The 20,976-nt window shown below is 44.1% G+C and overlaps 1 protein-coding gene across 2 annotated transcripts in view; it reads right to left on the reverse strand.

The window, feature by feature from the left end:
• The window catches only part of TLR7 (toll like receptor 7), a 38,120-nt gene extending 18,800 nt beyond the window's left edge, over positions 1-19,320 (reverse strand). Inside the window, exons 1-2 of one of the 2 annotated variants that reach the window (XM_077343234.1) lie at positions 19,139-19,320; positions 10,755-13,221 (exon numbers count right to left, since the gene is read on the reverse strand). In XM_077343234.1, coding sequence (XP_077199349.1) covers positions 10,755-13,221; positions 19,139-19,180 — 2,509 coding nt within the window. In that variant the 5' untranslated portion in view covers positions 19,181-19,320. Of the gene's footprint in view, positions 1-8,500; positions 13,222-19,138 lie in introns of those variants that run through there. The other variant, XM_077343233.1, reaches the window with a different exon arrangement.
• Positions 19,321-20,976: the final 1,656 nt, after the last annotated feature.

Below are 20,976 nucleotides of genomic sequence, written 5' to 3' on the forward strand. Positions count from 1 at the left end.
CTAATGCTTAGAAAACCGGGCTGGAGGGAGACAACATGGAAACTGCTTCTGATTGTCCTTCCTTCAGTGGGGCGATATTCTTTTTCTTGAGCATTCTTGTTACTAAAAAGGCCCCCTGAGAAGCGGAACTCACAAAACCCACTTCCTGTTGATGCTGCAGATAAAGATACTGCAGATTTCTTGGGAAGATGTTTTACCAGATTCTGAATTGCCACATGAGAAATGAATACAGATCTCTTCTGCACCTTTGTCTGTAAACTAAACAAATTAGCCTCTAAAGGCAAATCCAGTATAAATAGTCACAGTTTACTGAGCAAAGACAATGGAGAAGAATGGACCATTGTATTTATCTGCGTATCTTTGTGAGGATAAGGCCCTGGTTTCAGTATACAATGGGCATGCAAGACATTCTCCAAAAGGCATAGGGAAAATGCCCACTGGAAACAGAAAGCGATCAACAGAACATTTAGTGAATGAGGAACTTCACTGTGTTTCTGAGATGCAGTTTCATAGGCTTTCAACACAACAGTGCTGTGGACTCCAGGAAGTGAAGCAGCCAGAGATCTCACTTCTGTCCCCCTGCGATTAAATGCCAAATTTTGCAGGAACAACTTTGCCGTTATTGGAGGAGCTCTCATTCTGGAGTGCTGACCAAAGCCACACATTTTTGACAAATGTAGAGGCATCCCACACATTCCATTCTTTCCCACAGAATGGCTCCAGAAATAGATGACGTGTGTTTGCTTTCAGTACGCCCCTGCTGTGAGTTGTTCAAAGTAGAATGAAAAGGCCCGGAGCAAGACATGTCACTAGATATCTGAAAGTTTATGCTTACAAAGCTGAGAGTTGGTATTTCAGTCACGCCTTTGAGCTAGGAAACCAAGACAGATACAGATCTGGTGGCCCCAGAGAAGTAACTCATGATGTGCTTCATCCCCCACACATTAAATGGGGATAGAAATAATAATGACCTACCTTATAGGGTTGTAGTAAGAATTGATGGTAAGTGTTGGGAAGACTCTAAAGCACTGAATAAATGATGAGTAGTGGAAATGGATACAGTGTAAAAAGAAGGCATCCTACACCCTCTGCACAAAGTGGGGCTTCTTTTGCCTCTGCTCTTGCTAGTCCTTGCTTGTAGTAGTATTTCCTGCTACTATTTGTCATTATGGAGCACTTCTGTCATATAACATGGATGCAAGTTGTGCAAGCCTTTGCCTTGAAGGCAAACTACAGTCGATTGTACAGATGCTCCCCCTTCCTGGGCTTGTTATTTGAAAAAGAACAGAAGGTCCCTGTGGTTCTGCTTTTATCTATGGGGAACTGAGCTGAGTCACTTGGCAACTTACAAGGTCACACAATAAGAGCAACTCTGAATGTTCAAAGGAAACTCAAATATATAACTCTTCCTGTCTTGATGCAGGTCATTAATCTGTGGTTGAGAAAACCAGTGTGCTCATGAATGTTACACTGGTAGCACATGTAGTTTCCCCAGTGGAAGAGAAGCCTGAGTCTGTGTTTTTGAATGTTAATAATACCCCTGAATACAGGAAGCTCATCTGTGTATCCTACTTTTGGACACATTAATAATATACAAAGCAGCTCTGAGTCCATGGCAGATGTGTCCTGAAGTCACCTCCCAAACGGCATCTTAGGCCCCTAGCCCATGGAGACTGAGAACCCGCATGGAATCATGGACTAGCACCAAAACAGTCTGGCCTCCAGCTGCTTCCGCCCATGCCAAACTTGTAATTCTGCATGCACTGCTCTCTATAGGCTGGGTTTTGGAATTGCCATCCCTGCTAACCCATATCAAGGGCAATTTGTAACCAAATTTGCATATGCAAGGAACTCCTCAAGGGTTAAATAGCTAAAAGGCAAGATGGGTGTTTTTCTTAAAGCTGCCTTGCATGGGTGTCTTAATAGGATTTGCCTCCTGATTTATACTCCTGGTAGAAAGGAAATATTTCAAGTGGCATGGGTAACAGTTCAGGCTGCTCTGCTTCTTTCAAGTGCCAGCAGGCAGATAAGAATCTGGCTGACTTGTGCAGAGTGCCAAGGTTCGTCTTACTTCTTAGCCACAATAGGGCTTCAGGCGGGTGAAAACGCCAATGCCCCCAGAGGTCTTAGAAATGCTTCCAAGGTGCATTTCCTACAGTGTCCATGCATTGTCCCTCCGGATGTGAATAACAGCTGGCTTCTCAGTCCTTTTGTGTTCCTTCATACAACCAGGGATCTTTTGCACTGGGTGCAAACTAGCGTTAAGCGAAAAAAACTTCTTTGTTTCCTTCTTCTTTGTTATGTTACAACATTTTTAGTTCAACATTTCTTGAAAAATCTCGTGTCTGTAACCTTTTGCAGACTGTGATTCCAGCCATATCCTCTGCCAGAAACATCTCCTTTTGGGGGATTTAACGCTGCGCCTGAGAATAAGCTGGTTCACCACTTTACAAATGTGATTGTCATCCTAATTACAGCATTGCTTTTACCTTTTTCGAATGCACCAAAGGAACTGCTTGTTTTCATTCCGGTGAAATGCTTTCAGCATTTGAGTACATTTTTGTCCTGCTCCTCCTCAAGATCTCATATTTATTTTAAAGAAAATATTAGGATGAATTTTCCTAAGTTTTGTTCATGGGTCCTGTAAGTGTGTCATGCATTATAAATACTTTTCACTTTAGATTTCAGACAGGTGAGTTTCCTTCAGTTCCCATTTTTCAACATCTTTTAATATTATAGTCTGCCAGGGTTTAAAAAAATAGCCCAAACCCATATATTTATTGGATGTCATAATCAACTTTTTTAAAAGCAGATTTAAGGGCAATGAACTGCTGCCACCTACAGGGGGAGAAAAGAATTGATACACATTTTAGCTATTAAATATATGTGTGTGTGTGTGTATGTGTGTATGTATATATATATATATATATATGGTAAAGGTAAAGGTATCCGCTTGCAAGCACTGAGTCATGTCTGACCCTTGGGGTGACGCCCTCTAGCGTTTTCATGGCAGACTCAATACGGGGTATTGCCAGTGCCTTCCCCAGTCTCCTGATTTGCTCATCCGAGTGGCACTCCAGGGCCAAGTTGCCAATTGGGAGGCGCGCAAAGCGCGCCTCCCTATTGGCCACTTGGCCCGTCTCCTGAACGCCGCACCAAGAACTCTCCAGTCCTCCTGAGCCACCATCCTAGCCGGATGGCTGCCAGGGGGGAGCCTTGCCCCACGCTGCTGGGCTCGGGGAAAATTTCTTCCCCTCCGCCCAGCGACTGCCCTTCCCCAACGGCCCACTTCCCCCCTTACCGGCCTCTCACTGACCTTTGCTGCCACCGCGGAGACCAGCCACCACACTCGCTGGCCTCCGAACTTCGCCACCACTGCCGCACCCAGCCAGCAACCTGGAAGATGGCCACCTCGAGACATCGCTGCCCGGCCTCTACATCGCGGCGTGCCAAAGGAGTCTCCACGCCACCGCTCCGCCACCAGCACTGCACATAGCCCTCGCCGCCCGCGCAGCACAGCATGGCTGCCCGATCCCCTCCTCGCCTCCTTCATGCCGCCGCTGCCCTGGCCCAAGTAAGTTCCACCCCACTAGACTGCCCAAGGCCCGCTGCACCACCAGCATGGCCCATGCCCGTCTTCCACCTGCGTCCCCGCCCACACAGGACCCTTTCGGAGTCGGGGGGGGAGGTCGAGCCCTTCTAGCGCCCATTTTATTGCAATATAAAATGGGTTTTGAATCTAGTATGTAAATAAAATCCTTAATGCACATTTTAATCTCCGACACCAAAGGAAATAACCCTAGAAATGTGGTATGAGACAGTTTGTATACGAAAAGGGCCTTTTCAGCAATTCATCTGTAGAGAAAAAAATAACTAGATGAGCTACATTGTAGCCCTCTGTTTTTGTTTGTAAAAATAGAAGGAATAATTATTCAGAACACAAAGAAACATGCTGAAAAAAAGACCTTTCACTTTTTTACTATTTGTTTGTGGAGGACTCTATAAGGATATGCATCTTTATCATAAATTGTATGTTCATCTTTAGGTTTATTTTTTAAATTTTTTACAGGCCACACTTTTCACAAAAAAGTGCTTTAGGTAGCTAATGAAATAATTGCAATGAGAAAAATGGCCAAATAGGCTGGAAAAGAACTTGACAGATGCCAAGCAAAGCATAATCATCAAGATGAATTGGGTTCATCAAGAAGACAGGGTTGTCAACCTCTAGCTAGGGCCTGGAATTCTCCCTGTTTTTCAAGTGATCACCAGACAACAGGAATTAGTTCCCCTGGAGGAAATGGCAGATTTGGGGGATAGACACGTGTCACCACACCCTTGCTGAGTTCCCTGCTATTCCCAAACTCTGCTCTTCCCATACTCCACCCCCAGATCTCCAAGAATCTCCCAACCTGGAGTTGGCATCCCTGGACAATCTTGAACCTCCCAGGACATGTTCAAGAACCAGGGCTCTTATAAGACAGAGCCCTGGTTCTTGAACATGTCCTGGGAAGTTCAAGATTGTCCAGGGATTGTATTTATCTACTGGCAAGGAACCAAACTCCATTGTCTGCTTGTGGGCTGTGAAGTATGGATGCCTCCTATCATTGCCATGTCCTCCCTGAAACCTGGGAAGGATTGGGACTTCAGTGAGTTACAAAGCCACGGAGTCCACCCTTCAAAACATTCATTTTCCCTGGGTAACTGCTCTCTGTAGATGAGCTGTAATTCCAAGACATGCCCAAGTTTCGCCTGAAGGCTGGCATTCCTAATGCCTATGGTGCTTTATGTTACTGTTGTGACAGATTTTGGGCACCATGGAATAGGGTTGCCAGGTCTCTCCTGGGAACCAGCAGGAGATGGGGGGGACTTACATGGAAAAAGAGAAAGGCCTAGGCCCTGTTGCTGGTTTCATACAGGAAGTTACATCATTATTAGGGTTGTTGCTATGGGTTGGGAAAAATTGGAGGCTTTGGGAGTAGAGACTGCAGTGGGTAAGGTTTGGGGACAGGAGGGACTTTAATGGGGTTTAATGCCATATTGTCCACCTACCAAGTGGTCTTTTTCTCCAGGGGAACAAACCTTTGTCACCAGGAGATTATTTGTAATTCCAGGGACTTCCCAGGTCCCACCTAGAGGCTGGCATCCCTAATCATCATGCCAGTGATGTCTGGGTGATACTCTGATAGTTGGGCAGAATCCGTGTGGTCAAACTGGGTTCTACCATAGAGTTTTAGCCCAAATACAAGAACGTCAACTGGACATTATTGGTGTGATGACATTGCTTCCTATGAGACACTGGCCACAATGCCAAGGCCTTTCTCCTTCTCCTAATTATTACATCCCTCTGCCAGTTGGTAGAGCAGAGGGTAGGCCTGGCAGCAGGGGACTCCCTGCTTCCACCAGCGGAGAGCAATTCTACCATGGAAGCATGGGAAATTATTTAGTTTAGCATTATATTTTTATCTAACAGATTTTCATTCTCTAGAAAAAGAATCTTGGCCTGATTCTGATCAAGTGAAAATGCTCACCAACTGATGGGAATGTCTGTAGAACAGTGATATTTCTGTCTATCCTATTTTTATCCTTTCCTCCAAGAAACACATAAACATGTCTTCTACTGTTACCTTATACTGTAAATTTGTATAAGAGAAAGATTGACTGGCTTAAGTCTTGCCAGCCTCCAAGTGGGACCTGGGATCCTACAGAATTATAGCTCATCTCTGGTTTACAGAGATCATGGGGAGACAATGGATGCTTTGGAGGGTGGACTCTATGGCATTGTATCCAAATGAGCTCCTTGTCTTACCCAGGTTCCACCCTCAAATCTCCAGGAGTTTCCCAACCTGGATTTGGCATCCCTATCCCTCCATTGGTGGCCAGCAGGGATCTGAGAACCCTTGCTTGGTGATTGATCAGCAGAGGTGTGAATCTGTCTTTCCAGCTTGCTACTATAGTGGGATATATAGCTGGTTGAGTACTAATCCCAGTTTCCTTTCTCAGCTTCCAGCATCCCACTTGCCTAGTAGATTCTGCAATCATCTGCTCCATGACAGGTTGAGACTTGGGAAAGACAGCCATGAAGGAGCTAGAAAGGATTCTTAAGTATAAGCATGTGTCACTGGTGACCAAGATCACGTTAATTCTTACCATAATATTCTCTATTACCACATATGGGTGTGCAAATTGGGTAATGATGAAAGTTGACAGGAAGAAAGTTGAAATGTGGGTTTGGAGTAGAGTTGTACAAATACCACAGGACAACAAAAAGACAAATTAGTGGGTTATAGACCAAATCATCTTTGAAGTCTCCCTAGAAGCTAAACTGTGGCTGCCATATTTGGGTCAGATTATGAGAAGACAGAAGCAATAGTGCGAAGACAGCAAAAGAAGAGGAAGATCTAACATGAGGTGGATGGATTCAGTCAAGGAAGTCATGGGCCTCAGTTTGCAAGGCTGTTAAATACAGGAGATTTGGCAGGTAACTTCATTCATAGTTTAAGATAAGGTCAGTGCCACATTCAGTTTTGATCAGGCTATTCTCTTTGTAAACTACAGCCACTCAAAAATGTACTTGTGATCCAGTGACACTGTCATATGGCCACATTCTTCTGGGTTTGGTAAAGCAGGAAGTGATAACCTCATGACTGAACAGAAGAGAGAGATGTTATACATCCAAGTGTTAAGATGGAAAATGTATAATTCTGGGCTGTCTTCATCTGATGAGGCAGAATTGTGCATTGTGAAAAGTAGTATTTTGGGGTATATTGGGATCAGTTTATCCATATGTCAGAGGAAGCATCTAGTACCTAATTCTAAATTTAACCCTTGGCATGGAGAGTAAAAGCAAAGCAAAACAACCCCCCCCCCAACAACAGAGTCAGGTACAGATGTTTTTGAACCTGTCAATTTTAAGGAAACTCCCCAAATGATTTTTAAAAATTGGATGCTATTTTGAATCTCCTCAGCATGGAAAATGCCGATGAAAACCTTACAACATCTCCCAAGATTACTGCTGGCCACTAGAAAGGGAAAGAAAACAGTGCCTGGGTGGGTTTGCACAAATTCTTATGCAATGTGAGTTTCACCCTGTTAGAGGTAATGAGGATTCATCTTGATGAAAGTTTGATTGCAGTTTTCTGCTTTAGAGAGAACTGTGATTCACACATGTTGACAAACCATAGCTCAGTGTTGACAACCCATAGCTCAGCTTGAACCCACCCTCCTCCTTACCTTCCCCCCCTCACACTCAGCTTAAAAAGGAAACATTTTTTTCTTGCTGACAGCCATAGTTGGTCTGTGTGTGTGTATGTGTGTATGCATGTGTGGTCTGTTTTCTTTCCAAACCATGGTTTAATCCTGGGTTGGATACAAGAGAATTTATTAGCTTGTTAGTTTCTTCAAGTCCTAACTTAAAGGAGGTTTTATCTAACACAGTAGCCAGAATCCAACACAAAAGACTTCTGGTTGCCAGCCCCCTGCCATGATCATGTTGGTGTCAGCTGTAAATGTCATTTTGTGAGTAGCAGGCCTGGGAAAGCTAATTGACTGTAACTGTTTGCATTGCATTGCTCACTAGTTTGTATAGTCTAATTGCCTATTTTCTCTTGGGTGGGTGGACCTGTGGGAGAGGGGAGATTGGATGTTATTGGTGAGGTGGTCTTTGAGTCAGCCTTGCAAGAATTATGTAATGTACACCTGGGCACAGGGCTAGTGTGGGAAAGGGGAGGGGAGAGGCTGCTATTTCCTGGGAACAGGGGAAAGCCGCCTGTTGTCAGTTGTGGGTGGGGTTTCATGGACTATGTTGGTCAGTGTATTGCTTATCAAATTAGTTTCAGCAAGCATAATCATGAACTTCATATCACTACCTCAATAAACTGCTTTTGCTGCTAATACCAAGTGTGTTCATTGAGAAAGTCTATGAGGATCTGACAGTTAAGTGTTTTTAAACTAGCAATATTATACATGCACCTAGGGCCCTGCCTTGAGCTCTTGTGGAACTACAGTTGACCTCCAGAGCACAAAGATCAGTTCCCCTGAAGGAAATGACAGCTTTGGAGGAAGAACACTACGGCATTGCATTCCCACTGAGCTCCTTCCCCCCAAACTCAGCCTTCCCCAGGCAGCATCCCAACATCCCCAGGGATTTCCAAAGTCGGAGTAGGCAACCCTGCTAGGAGTTATCTCCACTGAAATCTACTTCAATACAAATATGCACTGCGTTCCACTGAGAACAATCAGCTGAAGTACACTTGAGCCAGGCTTGAGTTGAAACTGAAAAGGAAGCTGACTGGATGCCCTTCAGGAAGGCAATTAAAAGGAAAAGAAACAGACCGTGAGTATAACCATCCTGTCAGTCCATACCTGTCCACGCCTAGATATCACAGCACTGTTCTTCTTTCCTCAGCATGGGGGGGGGGGGACTCCATGTTCTAGAACTGAGGTACAATGTATTTAAAAAATGGAAAAGACCAGTAATTTCAACATGTATAAATTGCCCTTTTCAATCTTTAATAAGCTCATATTTCCACAACGAGAAGCAATGGGGGACAGACAGAGAAGAACTAAGTAGCCACCTGAGTAGCCACTGCTGAATTCCTCCATGAAACAGAAAAAAACAAATGCTGATTTTCCTCCTCTCCTTTCTACTAAAAATCTACTTCTACTGAGAACCAGAGTTGGTGCTTTTATGCAGATTGAGATCTTCCCCGCTGCTCCCAGCACCTAAGGTCACCAGTGTTTGACAGCCACTTGGCAAACTTTGTTGGTCTTAAAGGAGCCATTGGGTTCGAACTTTGTTCTTTGGGCAAGTATATTTATAGGTACTTCATGAAAATTCTCTAAATAATCCCCACAACAAAATGAAGCCTTATAATTACACTCAACTTACTTAAGAAGAAGTGAGCTGAGACTGAGACAGTTTCCACCTTGTGAAAGGTAAAGGTAAAGGTATCCCCTGTGCAAGCACCGAGTCATGTCTGACCCTTGGGGTGACACCCTCTAGCGTTTTCATGGCAGACTCAATACGGGGTGGTTTGCCAGTGCCTTCCCCAGTCATTACCGTTCACCCCCCAGCAAGCTGGGTACTCATTTTACCGACCTCGGAAGGATGGAAGGCTGAGTCGACCTAGAGCCGGCTGCTGGGATCGAACTCCCAACCTCATGGGCAGAGCTTCAGACTCTGCAGTCCATAGCTAAGGTAAAATATAGGTTCTTAAAAGACAGGCAATCTGAACCAGAGGTTGCCCTACACGTTTATTCCCAGCATACATGGGTGCAAAGAAGAAGCCCCATTTCACCTTCCTAGGGGAAACATGAGAAGGGCATGTATATCAGTGGCTATAAAAGTCTGATGGTATAGTCTCTCTTACCCTCTTCTTTCCCATCTCAAGAGTTTTAACAGTCCACAAACCCCCTGCATATCACTGCATATTGTTGTGGTGGTTAGGAAGGGGGGGACTTCTAATCTGGCAAGCTGGATTCGATTCTGCACTCCCCCACATGCAACCAGCTGGGTGACCTTGGGCTCACCACAGCACTGATAAAGCTGTTCTGATCGAGCAGTGATATCAGAAGTGATATCAGCCTCATCCACCTCACAGGGTGTCTGTTGTGGGCAGAGGAATGAGAAGGCAACTGTACACCACTGAGACCCCTTCAAGTAGAGAAAAGCAGCATATAAGAACCAACCCTCCTTATATGGAAAAGAAAATCATTGACAGACTGGTGGTCCTTCAGCAATATTTGCCTCAAATAAGCTTCTGTTCTACAAATGTGCTTAGTTGCTTACAACAGGCTACTTTTGAATGCTACCTGCCATGCTTGCTTAAATTGTAATAATACTTGGTATTTTTACAGCGATTTTTATTCAAAGCACTTTGCATACCTTGTGAGTCTTACAACAGCCCTGTAAGGTAGACCAGTATTATGATATCCCTTTTGCAAATAAAGAGGCTAAAAGAGTTGAGATTGGAACTTCCACAAAATGTCATGCATGCAAAAAGTAAGCCTCAGCCTCAAGCCATTCCCTCAACATGGCTTATCCTGCAAAGGATTTCCCAGAACATGACTGAGCTATACCATTTCTTTAAAAAAAAGGTTATAGCTCACATCATTGTTTACCGCTAATGCATTTTTCAGGCAATGCCAGAAATAACGCTGAGACTGAGGATTAGTTGGCCACTCAAGTACAGACCCACTACACAGTCTCTTCCGGAGACGGAGATATTTTGACTTTTGTAAAACCTTTTCAAGAAATATCAAGATGATTACATCTACTTTTTCATCCATGAGCCGTTGGTGTGCCAGGTAAAACGCTGTTCTGAAGTTGCCACAGGCAATGTACCTGTTTGTCAGCACGAATACTGTTTTTCTGCTCATTTCTATGCTCTCAGAAAGGTTATCCAAAACTGGCTGTCCTGGTAGCCAGTCTCTTTCCTCCAAACATAAATTGAATCGTTTCTCTTGCTCATTTTCCAGCTTTTCAACCAGTTCTTTCAGGACCCATTCATTTACTGCTGCATCTTTTATATCATAAGCAACAAAAGCATCATACAGAATTTCTGAGGGAAACAGGCGTTTATATCCTTTTAATCTGGCTGTGCAGAAATGGTAGATATACCACACATCCCAGAAATATAGGTGGCTGGCAACAGGGACCATCATCAGAGACATAATTATGGAGGCTGAAATGCAGTACAGGATCTGGGAGTAGTTCAGTTCACAGGTATCCAAATCTAATAAAACCACACTTTTACCTTGCCATGCATATGGGCCTGCACAAGTCACATCTGTTCCCAGCCGTGGAATATTCACCTCTGTTCTATTCATCCACCAGGATAGCCACACAATATCACAATCGCATTTGAAAGGATTGCCATTCAGAAGTAGTTTGTTTAGGTTATCAATCACGTTCTGTGGGAAGCTGGAGTTCCTGATTGTTCTAATCTTATTAAAGCTGAGGTCCAGGTGTCTCAACTGGAAAGCACCTCGGAGGAAATGCTCTGTCAGCTTTTTGATCCTGTTGTATCGCAGTGTGAAGTTCTGAAGAGTTGTGGAACAGTTGGACAGCTCATGGGGGACAGTAGTCAACAGGTTGTTGCTAAGATCCAGGACTGTCAGATTCTTCAGAACTTGAAGTTTACCCCAGTTAAACGTCTTCAGTTTGTTATTGCTCAGATTGAGCTGCTCGAGTTGCCCAGGCAGTCCATCAAATACACCCGAAGGTAAAAAAGTCAGGGAGTTATCAGAGATGTCAAGATTCTTCAGGCACTTCAGCTCCTGGAAGAACGAAAAGTATTCATCGGTTCCATCCTTCCACAAGATATCCAAGCGATTCTTTCTAAATTCCAGCGTTTGGATGGAACTGCTGACCATCCTTTTGTTAGCAGAAGTGAAAATCTCATTCCCGTTCAGGATCAACTTTTTCAAAGAAGTCATATTACTGGTGAAATTCAACATGTGAGTGACACCTTCTGCCTGAAAATAGTACTTGTTATCACTAAGGTCTAGGGTTTCTAGTTCCTTCAGCTCTTGGAATGCATTTGGATACAGCAAATCAATTCTATTGTTAGAGAAGTCTAGGTACTTCAAGCCAGATAAGGAGCGGAATTCATTTCCCTGTAAGGTTTGACTCATGGCGTTGCCTGATAAGTTAAGACACTTAATAGAACCTAAGTTCTGGAAATCAGAGGGATTAATAAAAAACATGTTATTTCTGCTTAAATCCAGTGTTTTGCCATATTGAGTACAAGAACGTTCAATGTCATGTGGCAAGGATAAAGACATCTGCTGGTCTTTAGAGTTGCAGCTACGACTATATTTATCATATATGAAATAATGGATGTCTCTATATTCACCAACTGAAGGCATATGACTGGAGGAAAATGGAACGCCACTAAATCCTTGTGAAGAGGGAGATATTTTATTGAAGGAAAGATTTATGACTGGACTGTGATTGTGAGCTGGGAAATCTTTAAACATGCTAAAGTTAACATTCCTAATAAAATTAGTTCCAAAGTCCAGCTCCGTAAGATTAATGAGATTTCTCAAATAGCGTACAGCGTTCCAGTCCAGTGTTTTGAAAACATAACCCCTTAGTCTCAAGTATTTAAGCTTAGTAAGCTTAGAAAATGTGTATGACAGATTCAAACATGGGGCATATTCTTGCAAAACATAATTGAAAGATAAGTCTAAGTCTTGGAGATTAGGAAGGTAATTCAAAAACTTGGCGTCTTCAATTTCTTTAGCCAAATAATTTTGCGAAAGGTCAAGTACTTCAAGATTTGTAGTATTTTCAAACCACTTAGGGTTCACATGACGGAGAGAGGTGCTGTGTAATCGCAGAAACTTCAGTTGCTTTAGGGAGGCGAAAGCCGTGGGGCTGATGAGAAGACTGCCGTTATTGGGACACGGCTCGCAAGGGTATGGAGCAAGGTAACAGCGCGGGCAGTTGCCACTTAAATCCAGAACCTCCAAATTATGAAGATAGTTTAGGTCATGCTGACTGATATTTTGAATCTGATTGTTATGAATGTACAGTTTCGTTAAACTGCGTGGCAGATTTTGTGGGATGCTGCTTAAGTTATTGGCTTTCAAGGACAACACTGTTAAATTTTTCAGGTCCTGGAAAGCAGTGCTGTCAATTTGATATGTTACATGGCAACGATTGCGGTAATAGCAGTTCTTCCCGAGAAGAAGAATTTCTATGTTTCCAAGTTCTTTCAGACTGTCTCTGTTGATGGAAATGATATTGTTTGCCTCAAGGCTCAGTAGACGTAAATTTGGAGGTAGGCCCCGAGGGACTTCAGAGAGCTGATTTCCATCCAAGTACAATGATTTCAACTGGGTGAGTTTTTCAAAAGTGCCGTGTTCTACGTTCAGACTCGTGTTGCAGATATGATCCTTTGGCCCGATGGTGAGTGGCATACAATTGCACCTGAAGTCAACCTCCACCAAGTGCTGAAGGTGCTCAAAGTTAGCTTGCTTGATGTCCTTAATGTGGTTGATAGAAAGTGTCAGATTGGTAGTGTTGGCAGGGATTCCCTCTGGGAATGCAGCAAGATTGCGGTCTCTGCAGTCCACTATCAGAAGATCTTCCAAGGCATCGACATTCACATCACAGGGCAAGGTTTTAGGATACTGTACGGCAGGCACCAACTTTGGAATCAGGCAGAGAAGGAAGAAAAACAATCTGCTTTTGTCCCACGGAGAAGGGGAAATTGCCTAGAGTAGAAGAAATCACACTGTCACTATAGATTAAATGTAAATATCACTCCTAGGCCATTTAGATCCTTGAGTTATTGAAGCTCTTGTCGAAGTGTTCAAGCAAGAGCTAGGCGCTTGGTGCCATGCATGTGTAACCCACGCTGTTATTACGGGTTTCTTTATAGCAGCATAAAGACATCTGTTATATCTACATTCACCTGCTGAAGAGGTGGCAATGATCCCCTTTCTCTGTAGCTCATTAAAAACAAAAAACAAGTAATATACTGTTTGAGCTGTTTCCATGTGGATATTTTGCTCTGCCCTGGCAACCGGCCTGTTTTCAATATCACCCATATTATGCCATCCTCTGTTCATCTTGTTTTCATGTTTTCCCCCTGTTTTGCTGCCATTTTTCCCAAACCTGGTTTGGCACAATCCCTTTGGAAAGATCACAGCCACGGCACCATGAGTTGCAGGTGACACAACACGGATGGAATTTGTGCCTCCCCATTTCTGTAGGATCTTAAAAATAAAATACTTGTCAGATCTCAGTAACACAATGACATTATAATGATCTACTGCCATGATCTACTAGTTCTCAGCTTTCCTTTTTATATTAAAAGCCTCTATCCATTGCATTGAGGAGTTATAAAGGGAAAGGTGTAGATTGTACATTTCCTGTTATAACTTTGAAAAGATAGCTGGGAACTATCAATTGTTGCAGTAGATTGTTATAACATTATTACACTATCCCAATCTGTCAATTCCTGAGAAAGCAGAAGAGAAAATGGTAGCCCCAAGAGGCTGAGGTGAGGAAAGTAAGAGCAAAACTGCTGGGTGGGTGCTTTGTTGCAAATAAAAATGCCTCTGCAGTTAGAGCTACATAGAGTTCTCCTAGAATTGCAACTGATTTCCAGTCCTGTCTACAGATTTCAGTTCTCCCAAAAGAAATGGAAGCTTCATATGGTGAACTCTCTGGCATCACATCCCTTTTGAATGCCCTCTCCAAATCTCATCCTCCCCAGGCATGCCCTCAAGACTCCCTAGGAAGGAGAAAGCCCAAAAAATAGGCAACAGCTGTGGGGGCGAGGTGAGAATTATGGAAGAAAAAATAAATGCAAATAAGTTAGTGTGTTATGAATAAGGCAGGTCAAGGAGAAAGAGAGGCTGGAACAAAACTTCCTTCCAAAAACAGGAAGGGTGCCCACAGGCTGTATGTGGGTCCATGTGGGCCCTAGGTAGGGAGGCCAGGTTTCCACTCACACCCCAGCTTTGGCCACTGCTACTCAGTTGGGAAGTGAGGTGAAATTCTTGGGGAAATGTAAGAGGGCTTGGGAGACTTGCTAAGGCATGCAGGGTGGCGGGGGCGGCTCACCACTGGTGTTGTGACATTAACTCTATGGTTAAGCTATAGAGTTCTGGGTGCCTAGGCCCAAAGTGCTTCGCTGGCAAAGGGCCCCCGCCACACAATATTCCCCTGATTGCCAGCCTCCAGTTATCAACTCTTGTTCTGGATGGAGTTCAACCAACTTACCTGCCTTCAGCAGAAGTGATGCCCTGGTTTGAGAAAAATAAACACCCTTCTTTAACTTCTGCTACAAATTTAATTTAATGCTATGGTAAATTGAATTATGACACCGAGATACACTAAAACCTCATTGTTTCAGTGACAACAGGGAAAATATTGAGCTATTGTTTTCACAGTTATCTGTTCTGAAGTAATTTAATAGCAGGTACTACAATGTATATTGTGACTGTAAAACAATATTGTGTATGCCAGTGCTTTGGAGAACATGTCCTTTATTCATGTCCTTTCCTCTTGTGAAGTTTTACAATATGCAAAGAATCTCCTACCCCAGAATCCAGTTATGGTTAAACTGGCCAGCATTCAGAAATTCATTCTCGGGGGTCCCTCTACATGAATGTCTGGGCTATTGAGGAACAGCTATTCAAAGCAGAGGCAGTCAGGATGAAGCTGTGCTTAGGAATCAGTGGTTAGGAAGTGCCCAAACCTTGCTTAATGCTTTTGCTTCACATGTATATGCAGTCAGAACATGAATGGAAGAAGATGACATATCAGTTGATAAGAAATCCTGAGAGAAACCATCCTAAGAAACCAGGGTTGTTTCTGTGCTCCAACTTCAATACTGAGGGAGCAAAGTGGTGGGACAAAAGGTAGGTTTCCTTCATGCCATCCCTGAAATATGCTCTCTACTTCTCAACGGCTAGTCACCTAGTAGCTGCTGTTGGTATCCTTGATTGCCATGTATGAGGTAGGATGGTTTATTAGGTATGCATTTGCTTGATTATTTACTCCTGATAGTGTAGTGTGTTATGGTACTTAAAAAAGTAGTTTGGTCCATACATCAAACCCGTTGTGTGTGTCTCGCTTTCATGAGAATCCTGTAAAGAACCTATGCCACTGTGACCTACTCAGCAGAGTTGAGCATCATGTAATTGTTTCTCTTCCCCAGTTTAAAGTCGTCTGGCATGAAAAGGGTCGTGGGAAAGATAGGAGAGGAACCCCGGTACTGTGTTCTACCTAGGAAGTCCCCTGGCAAGTGAGAGCTATTGTTCTTATCTCAGGGAAGTTGATAGAGGTAAGGGAAGAGAGGTGCAGGCCTGCTGCTCTGCCTGTAAGCTTCCTGGGAACACTGAGAACCCCCACCTCAATGGGAACACTGGAGGCATTAAGAAGGTGGTAAAAGATTGTGGAAAGCCCCAGAACTTTGTATCTGCTCTGCTCGCAACTGCTGTTACCGAAAGTGCAGAACTGAGGATGTCTCCAGGAGCCTGCCAGGTCGGAGGGCCAGTGGCTGCCAACTTGGATGGGTTCAGCTTGCACGACTTTCTGTTTCTTCTTCCAACCAGGGCAGTGCTGGTGACACATCACCATTCTACTGGGCTATAAAATCTTGCATTGAAATGTGAGGCCAGTCACAGGTAAAAGAAGAGCCACCCAGGATTCACTGTCCCAGAAAAGTGCTGACTTGGCACATATCATGAAGACGTGATTGGAGGTGGGTGGGGAATGAGGTACTAAGTGAAATCAGTGCCTTGGCCAGAGCTATTCTGGTGTTGAGTGTTTTGGGAGTGAGAAAGGATTTATTTTTTATTATATTTTAAATTAGATTTATTACCCACCCTCTCTCTGGGGACTCAGGCTGGTTTACACCAAGTCAAAAATACATAAATAAGATAAAATCCAAATTAATTAATAATTAATTAAAACATTAAAGCTATTACAAAAATGGTCCAGTTTTCACTATCCTCACAGGAGAGGCAGGGGGGGGGGGGTCATAGAATCCTTTAGCTGAAATGCATTTGGTGGATTTCCAGCAGGGAGGCCAGCATGTCATGTTAGCCTCCACCACAGTCCCAGTGTAAGAGCTCCATTTTACAAGCTCTATGGCACCAATTGAGGTCCCGCAGGGATCTGCTCTCATTTGGTAGAACATTCCACCAGACCAAAGCCAGGGCCAAAAAAGCCCTGGCCCTGACTGAGGCCTATTTAATCTGGGCTCCTGAGCAGATCTTGGTCTGCAGATCTTAAAGCTCTTTGGGGGACATATAAAGAGCGGTGGTCCCTCAGTTATGATAGCTCCAGACCATTTAGGGATGGGCTCATCCCACAGCCGACATGCCTGACTTAGCAGAAGTGGTCTGGGAATGGCATTGAGGATCTCTCTGTAGATACTCCTAGACCAAACTACACAATTCTCAAAGAGGGGGGAAACAGTGGTCATGGGTAACTTCAGTTACTTGGATATCTGTTGGAAGACCAACTCTGCTAAAAATACAAACTCCATTAATTTCTTACCTTGTCCTGCCGACAGCTTTATCTCCCAGAAAGTAGAGAGGGGAACCAGGGTCTGCTATTTTAGATTTATTCTCGTCAATAAGGAAGAACTGGTAGATGAGATGGAAGTAGTGGGCACACTTGGTAGTAGTGGCCATGTGATTTTTGGAATTTTCAATTGTGGGAAAGAGAAAACCTTTACGTAGTCGGACGTATAGACTGGACTTCAGGAAAGCAGATTTTAACAGACTTAAAGGTATGTCGGGTAGAGTCCCAAGGTCAGAACGACTTAAAGAGATGGCAGTCTAAGAGGGCGGGGAGATTATTAAAAGTGAAATACTGAAGCCTCAATCACAAACAATTCCCTTGAGAAGAAAAGATTGAAGGAGCTTAAGGAAGCCAAGATGGTTCCATAAGCAGAGTTCTTCTCTCTTGCCCTGAAGGGATGGACCAAAACCAATTGAATTAAATTAATTCAAAAGAAACTCTGTGTAAACATCCAGAAGAAGTTCCTGACAGAGTGGTTTCTCAGTGGAACAGGCTTCCTCAGGAGGTGGTGGGTTCTCCATCTTTGGACATTTTTAAACAGAGGCTGCCTAGCCATCTGACAGAGAGGCTGATTCTGTGAAGGTTCAAGGGAGTGACAGGCTACAGTAGGAGAGCAATAGGGTTGTGAGTGTCCTTCATTGTGCGGGGGGTTGGTCTAGATCAGGGGTAGTCAACCTGTGGTCCTCCAGATGTTCATGGACTACAATTCCCACGAGCCCCTGCCAGCAATCGCAAAGTCTTTTGGCTTGTTGTCTCTAAAGGGTGGTGCTCCTTTCCCCAAACAGAAGTTGCAGAATACAGTAATTAGTGTCTTTTTTTAGATAACCTTCCTTGTTACCCAGTTCTAATCCACTCTTTTTTGGGATGTGAGCAGGCATAGTCCTTTATGGGCAACAAAGTCTTGGGAATAGAGAAGGACTCTGCAGGTCTCATCTCAAGTGATGTCTCTGTCTCTTTTGCTCTGTCCATTTATCCCATTCTTCAATCATAACTGTTGCAGTAGATTGTTATCATCGCTATTTTAGAACTCCATCATTTGACAATTTTGGGCATCAAAATGGGTCTTGGTCTCTCAACCCAGAACTTAACTGCCAGTCTTGCTTTATCAAATAACCATCATTCTGCACCGAGAGTTATAGTGTGGAAGCTCTCCTTTTGCTCTCCATCCCAGCTCAGATTAACGTAACCCACCCTCTAGCAGATGGAAAGCTCTTTTCTAAGGCTGAATTTGAAATGACCTTTGCACTTGTGTGGCAAGTCCATAGTGTATGGGAATATTCATGAAACTTGATTGTGCTCTGAACCTGCTTGAGAATTCCAACCCCAAGACATTAACTTGTCCAGTATAAATTAGTCCCCCCTCAGGAATATTTTTAGGAGGTGGCTCTTAAAGTAATTTTAAATATATAAAGTTTATGATTAGACCTTTGGTTTATTGTTGTCACCTGCCTTGAGCCATATGGGAAAGGTGGGTTTTGAAAACTAAGTTGTTATTTTAACCCTGAATTGCTGGGTAACCCAGGCAGCCAGAGTGTTCACACATTCCTAAGCGGAGGTGGCAGGGCTTTGGAAAACGTTACAAAGAAATATCTCCAAGAATAAGAGAAGCAGCGAGCAGATGAAGATCGGGAAGGAGACAGAAGAAGTGAGGAGGCTTCAAAAACATTTCTTACATTCAGCAGCCGTGAACTGTGAACAGAAAGAGTTCACAAACAAATCTTTCTCCCCTTCTTTCCTTTTTGTGCTCCTTGAAAAGCTGTTACTTTGGGTCCCTTAGGAAGCAAGAACTCGGCACAAATCATTTGACTGTATTGTGAGGGGAAAACAATCAGAAATCCTCCACACGCACATACACAAATCTAACTGAATTTGCAGAGCACCGCATACCAGATAGGAAAGGGACTGATTTCTGCTGATTCCCCATTCAGCTGTAACCCAGAGAACCTCTGGAGCCATTTTTCACATGGGTAGATGGAAAAGGCTGTGGGGTGACCATGAGGGAGAAGGGGGGAGAGAGATCCATTCTGAGAGCTTCCATGGGGATCCAGCTCAAAAGCCTGCTGAGAATACAGTTGAAGTTGTACCTACCATGTGACGAGTTCTTTCAAAGCAGAAAGGTAAGCTGTCCATGGCAGAATGATTAGCTAGAAGGCAGGAACAACGGAAGATGCCTCAAAGATTCAGGTCCGGTGCAAGAACAGCAGCAACAACCAGCCCAAAATCAGGCAGCTCCTCCACATGAACCATCCTGACAACTGCATGGGCATCCTCCCCACCCCCAAGCCCACAAAAAATGTGAGAAATTAATCACAGGCGGGGCAGTTGCTGCCACTACTCACTTCCTCAAAAGCTTTACTGGAACTTCCCATTCTCTCCAAATTAAAAAATACCTCGAGACATTTTTTTTTAATCATTCAACTTTGTTCTCAAGACAAGGATCTTGCTAAATGCCACGGATCCAGTTCTCATGGAGGGGGTTAGTCTTTACTATGCCTTTGAAAACCATATAAAAAGGTCAGTGTAATACACCAAACCAACCACAACCCACCACTCCTATAGTCTACTGGCGATTTCCCAAAGTCAGTAGTTTTTCTGGTCTGCCTAGGATTTCAGTTCTTGGTACACCATAGTGCTGGTGGGCAACATGGATGCTGAGTCACAAGCTATCCAGCTGTGGTCAGAAATCATGACATTTGCAAGCACACTTGAGCTTGACCGACCAACTATTCACCTTTGAAAGCACACATAGGATTGCACCCATGGGTGCAAGGACTCCCTAGGGCAGTGGTCCCCAACCCCCGGTCCGGGGACCAGGACCGGTCCGTGGATCAGTTGATAACGGGCCGCAGCTCCTCCTCGTTCTCCTCCCCAACTGCTGCCTCAGAAGCTGCCCTGCCACTCTGCTGCCAGATCACCTTTTGTGCTCTCCGGAGGCTGCCATGGCTGGGGCTCCCCCTTGGTGTGGCACTGCGCAGCTGCTGCTGGTAGCTCCCCTCAGCGGGCGGTGGAAGTCAGGGGCACCAGCAGGAAAGCAAGTGGAGCAGGGGCTCAGGCGGCTTCGATGTCCCTTGGCAAAAGACTACCCCCCCCCCCGGGCCTCAGTAAAATTGTCAAGCATTGACCAGTCCCCGGTGATAAATGGTTGGGGACCACTGCCCTTGGGGAACAGGATTTGGGATGGCATTTTGCACTGCCTCAGGAAGTGGGAGATGGGAAATGGCACCTCATGGACAGACGTCATTGCCCACCATGAAAATGCTAGTATGGCTCCACGCACACCATTAGGAAAATCACAACGTACTAAACCTTAAAAGTTGCAGAAAACTCAGGAGAAAGACATAGACACTTGCCCAAACTGCACACTCCTGGCTTACTTCTAGGTTGGCAATTGGAAGGATGGGTCAACAAGGAAACACTCCGCAGGAAAATAGCTTTGGCTCTTGGACTGATAACTAGGAGATAGCTTCAATGGCTGCTATTATTATTGTGTTGTTCCTCTGTAATGGCAGGAGGAAGTACAAATAAAGGCACTTTTTCTCTTTCCATTGCATCTGGTTATATGATCTTTGAATCTGCCATCCCTGGTTAATATCTCATAAATCTGATTGTTTGGAAGCTCGTGCTTTCTTAGTTGGATTCTGTTGAGTCAAAGCAGCTTTTTGACACTTGTGGAAATTTTTAAAAGATACACTACAAAGATTTCCCCCTGTGGTTTTTGGCCAATCTTTGCTAACAGCCAGAAAACCACTGTGAAATGCAAGTAGAGCTAAGCCCCAAGCAGCTGGCGTTCTTTCTGTCAGAAACTGAACTTACCCTTTGATTTTTCATTCGTTCTTTTCTAAATTTGAACCTGGCTCTAAGTGATCGAAACGGCACTTTTTGTTTCAATTCACAATGAAACGAAACTTAATTGTGAATGCACCGGA

This window comes from Paroedura picta, chromosome 6 (genome assembly GCF_049243985.1).
Source record: "Paroedura picta isolate Pp20150507F chromosome 6, Ppicta_v3.0, whole genome shotgun sequence".
NCBI lineage: Eukaryota > Metazoa > Chordata > Lepidosauria > Squamata > Gekkonidae > Paroedura > Paroedura picta.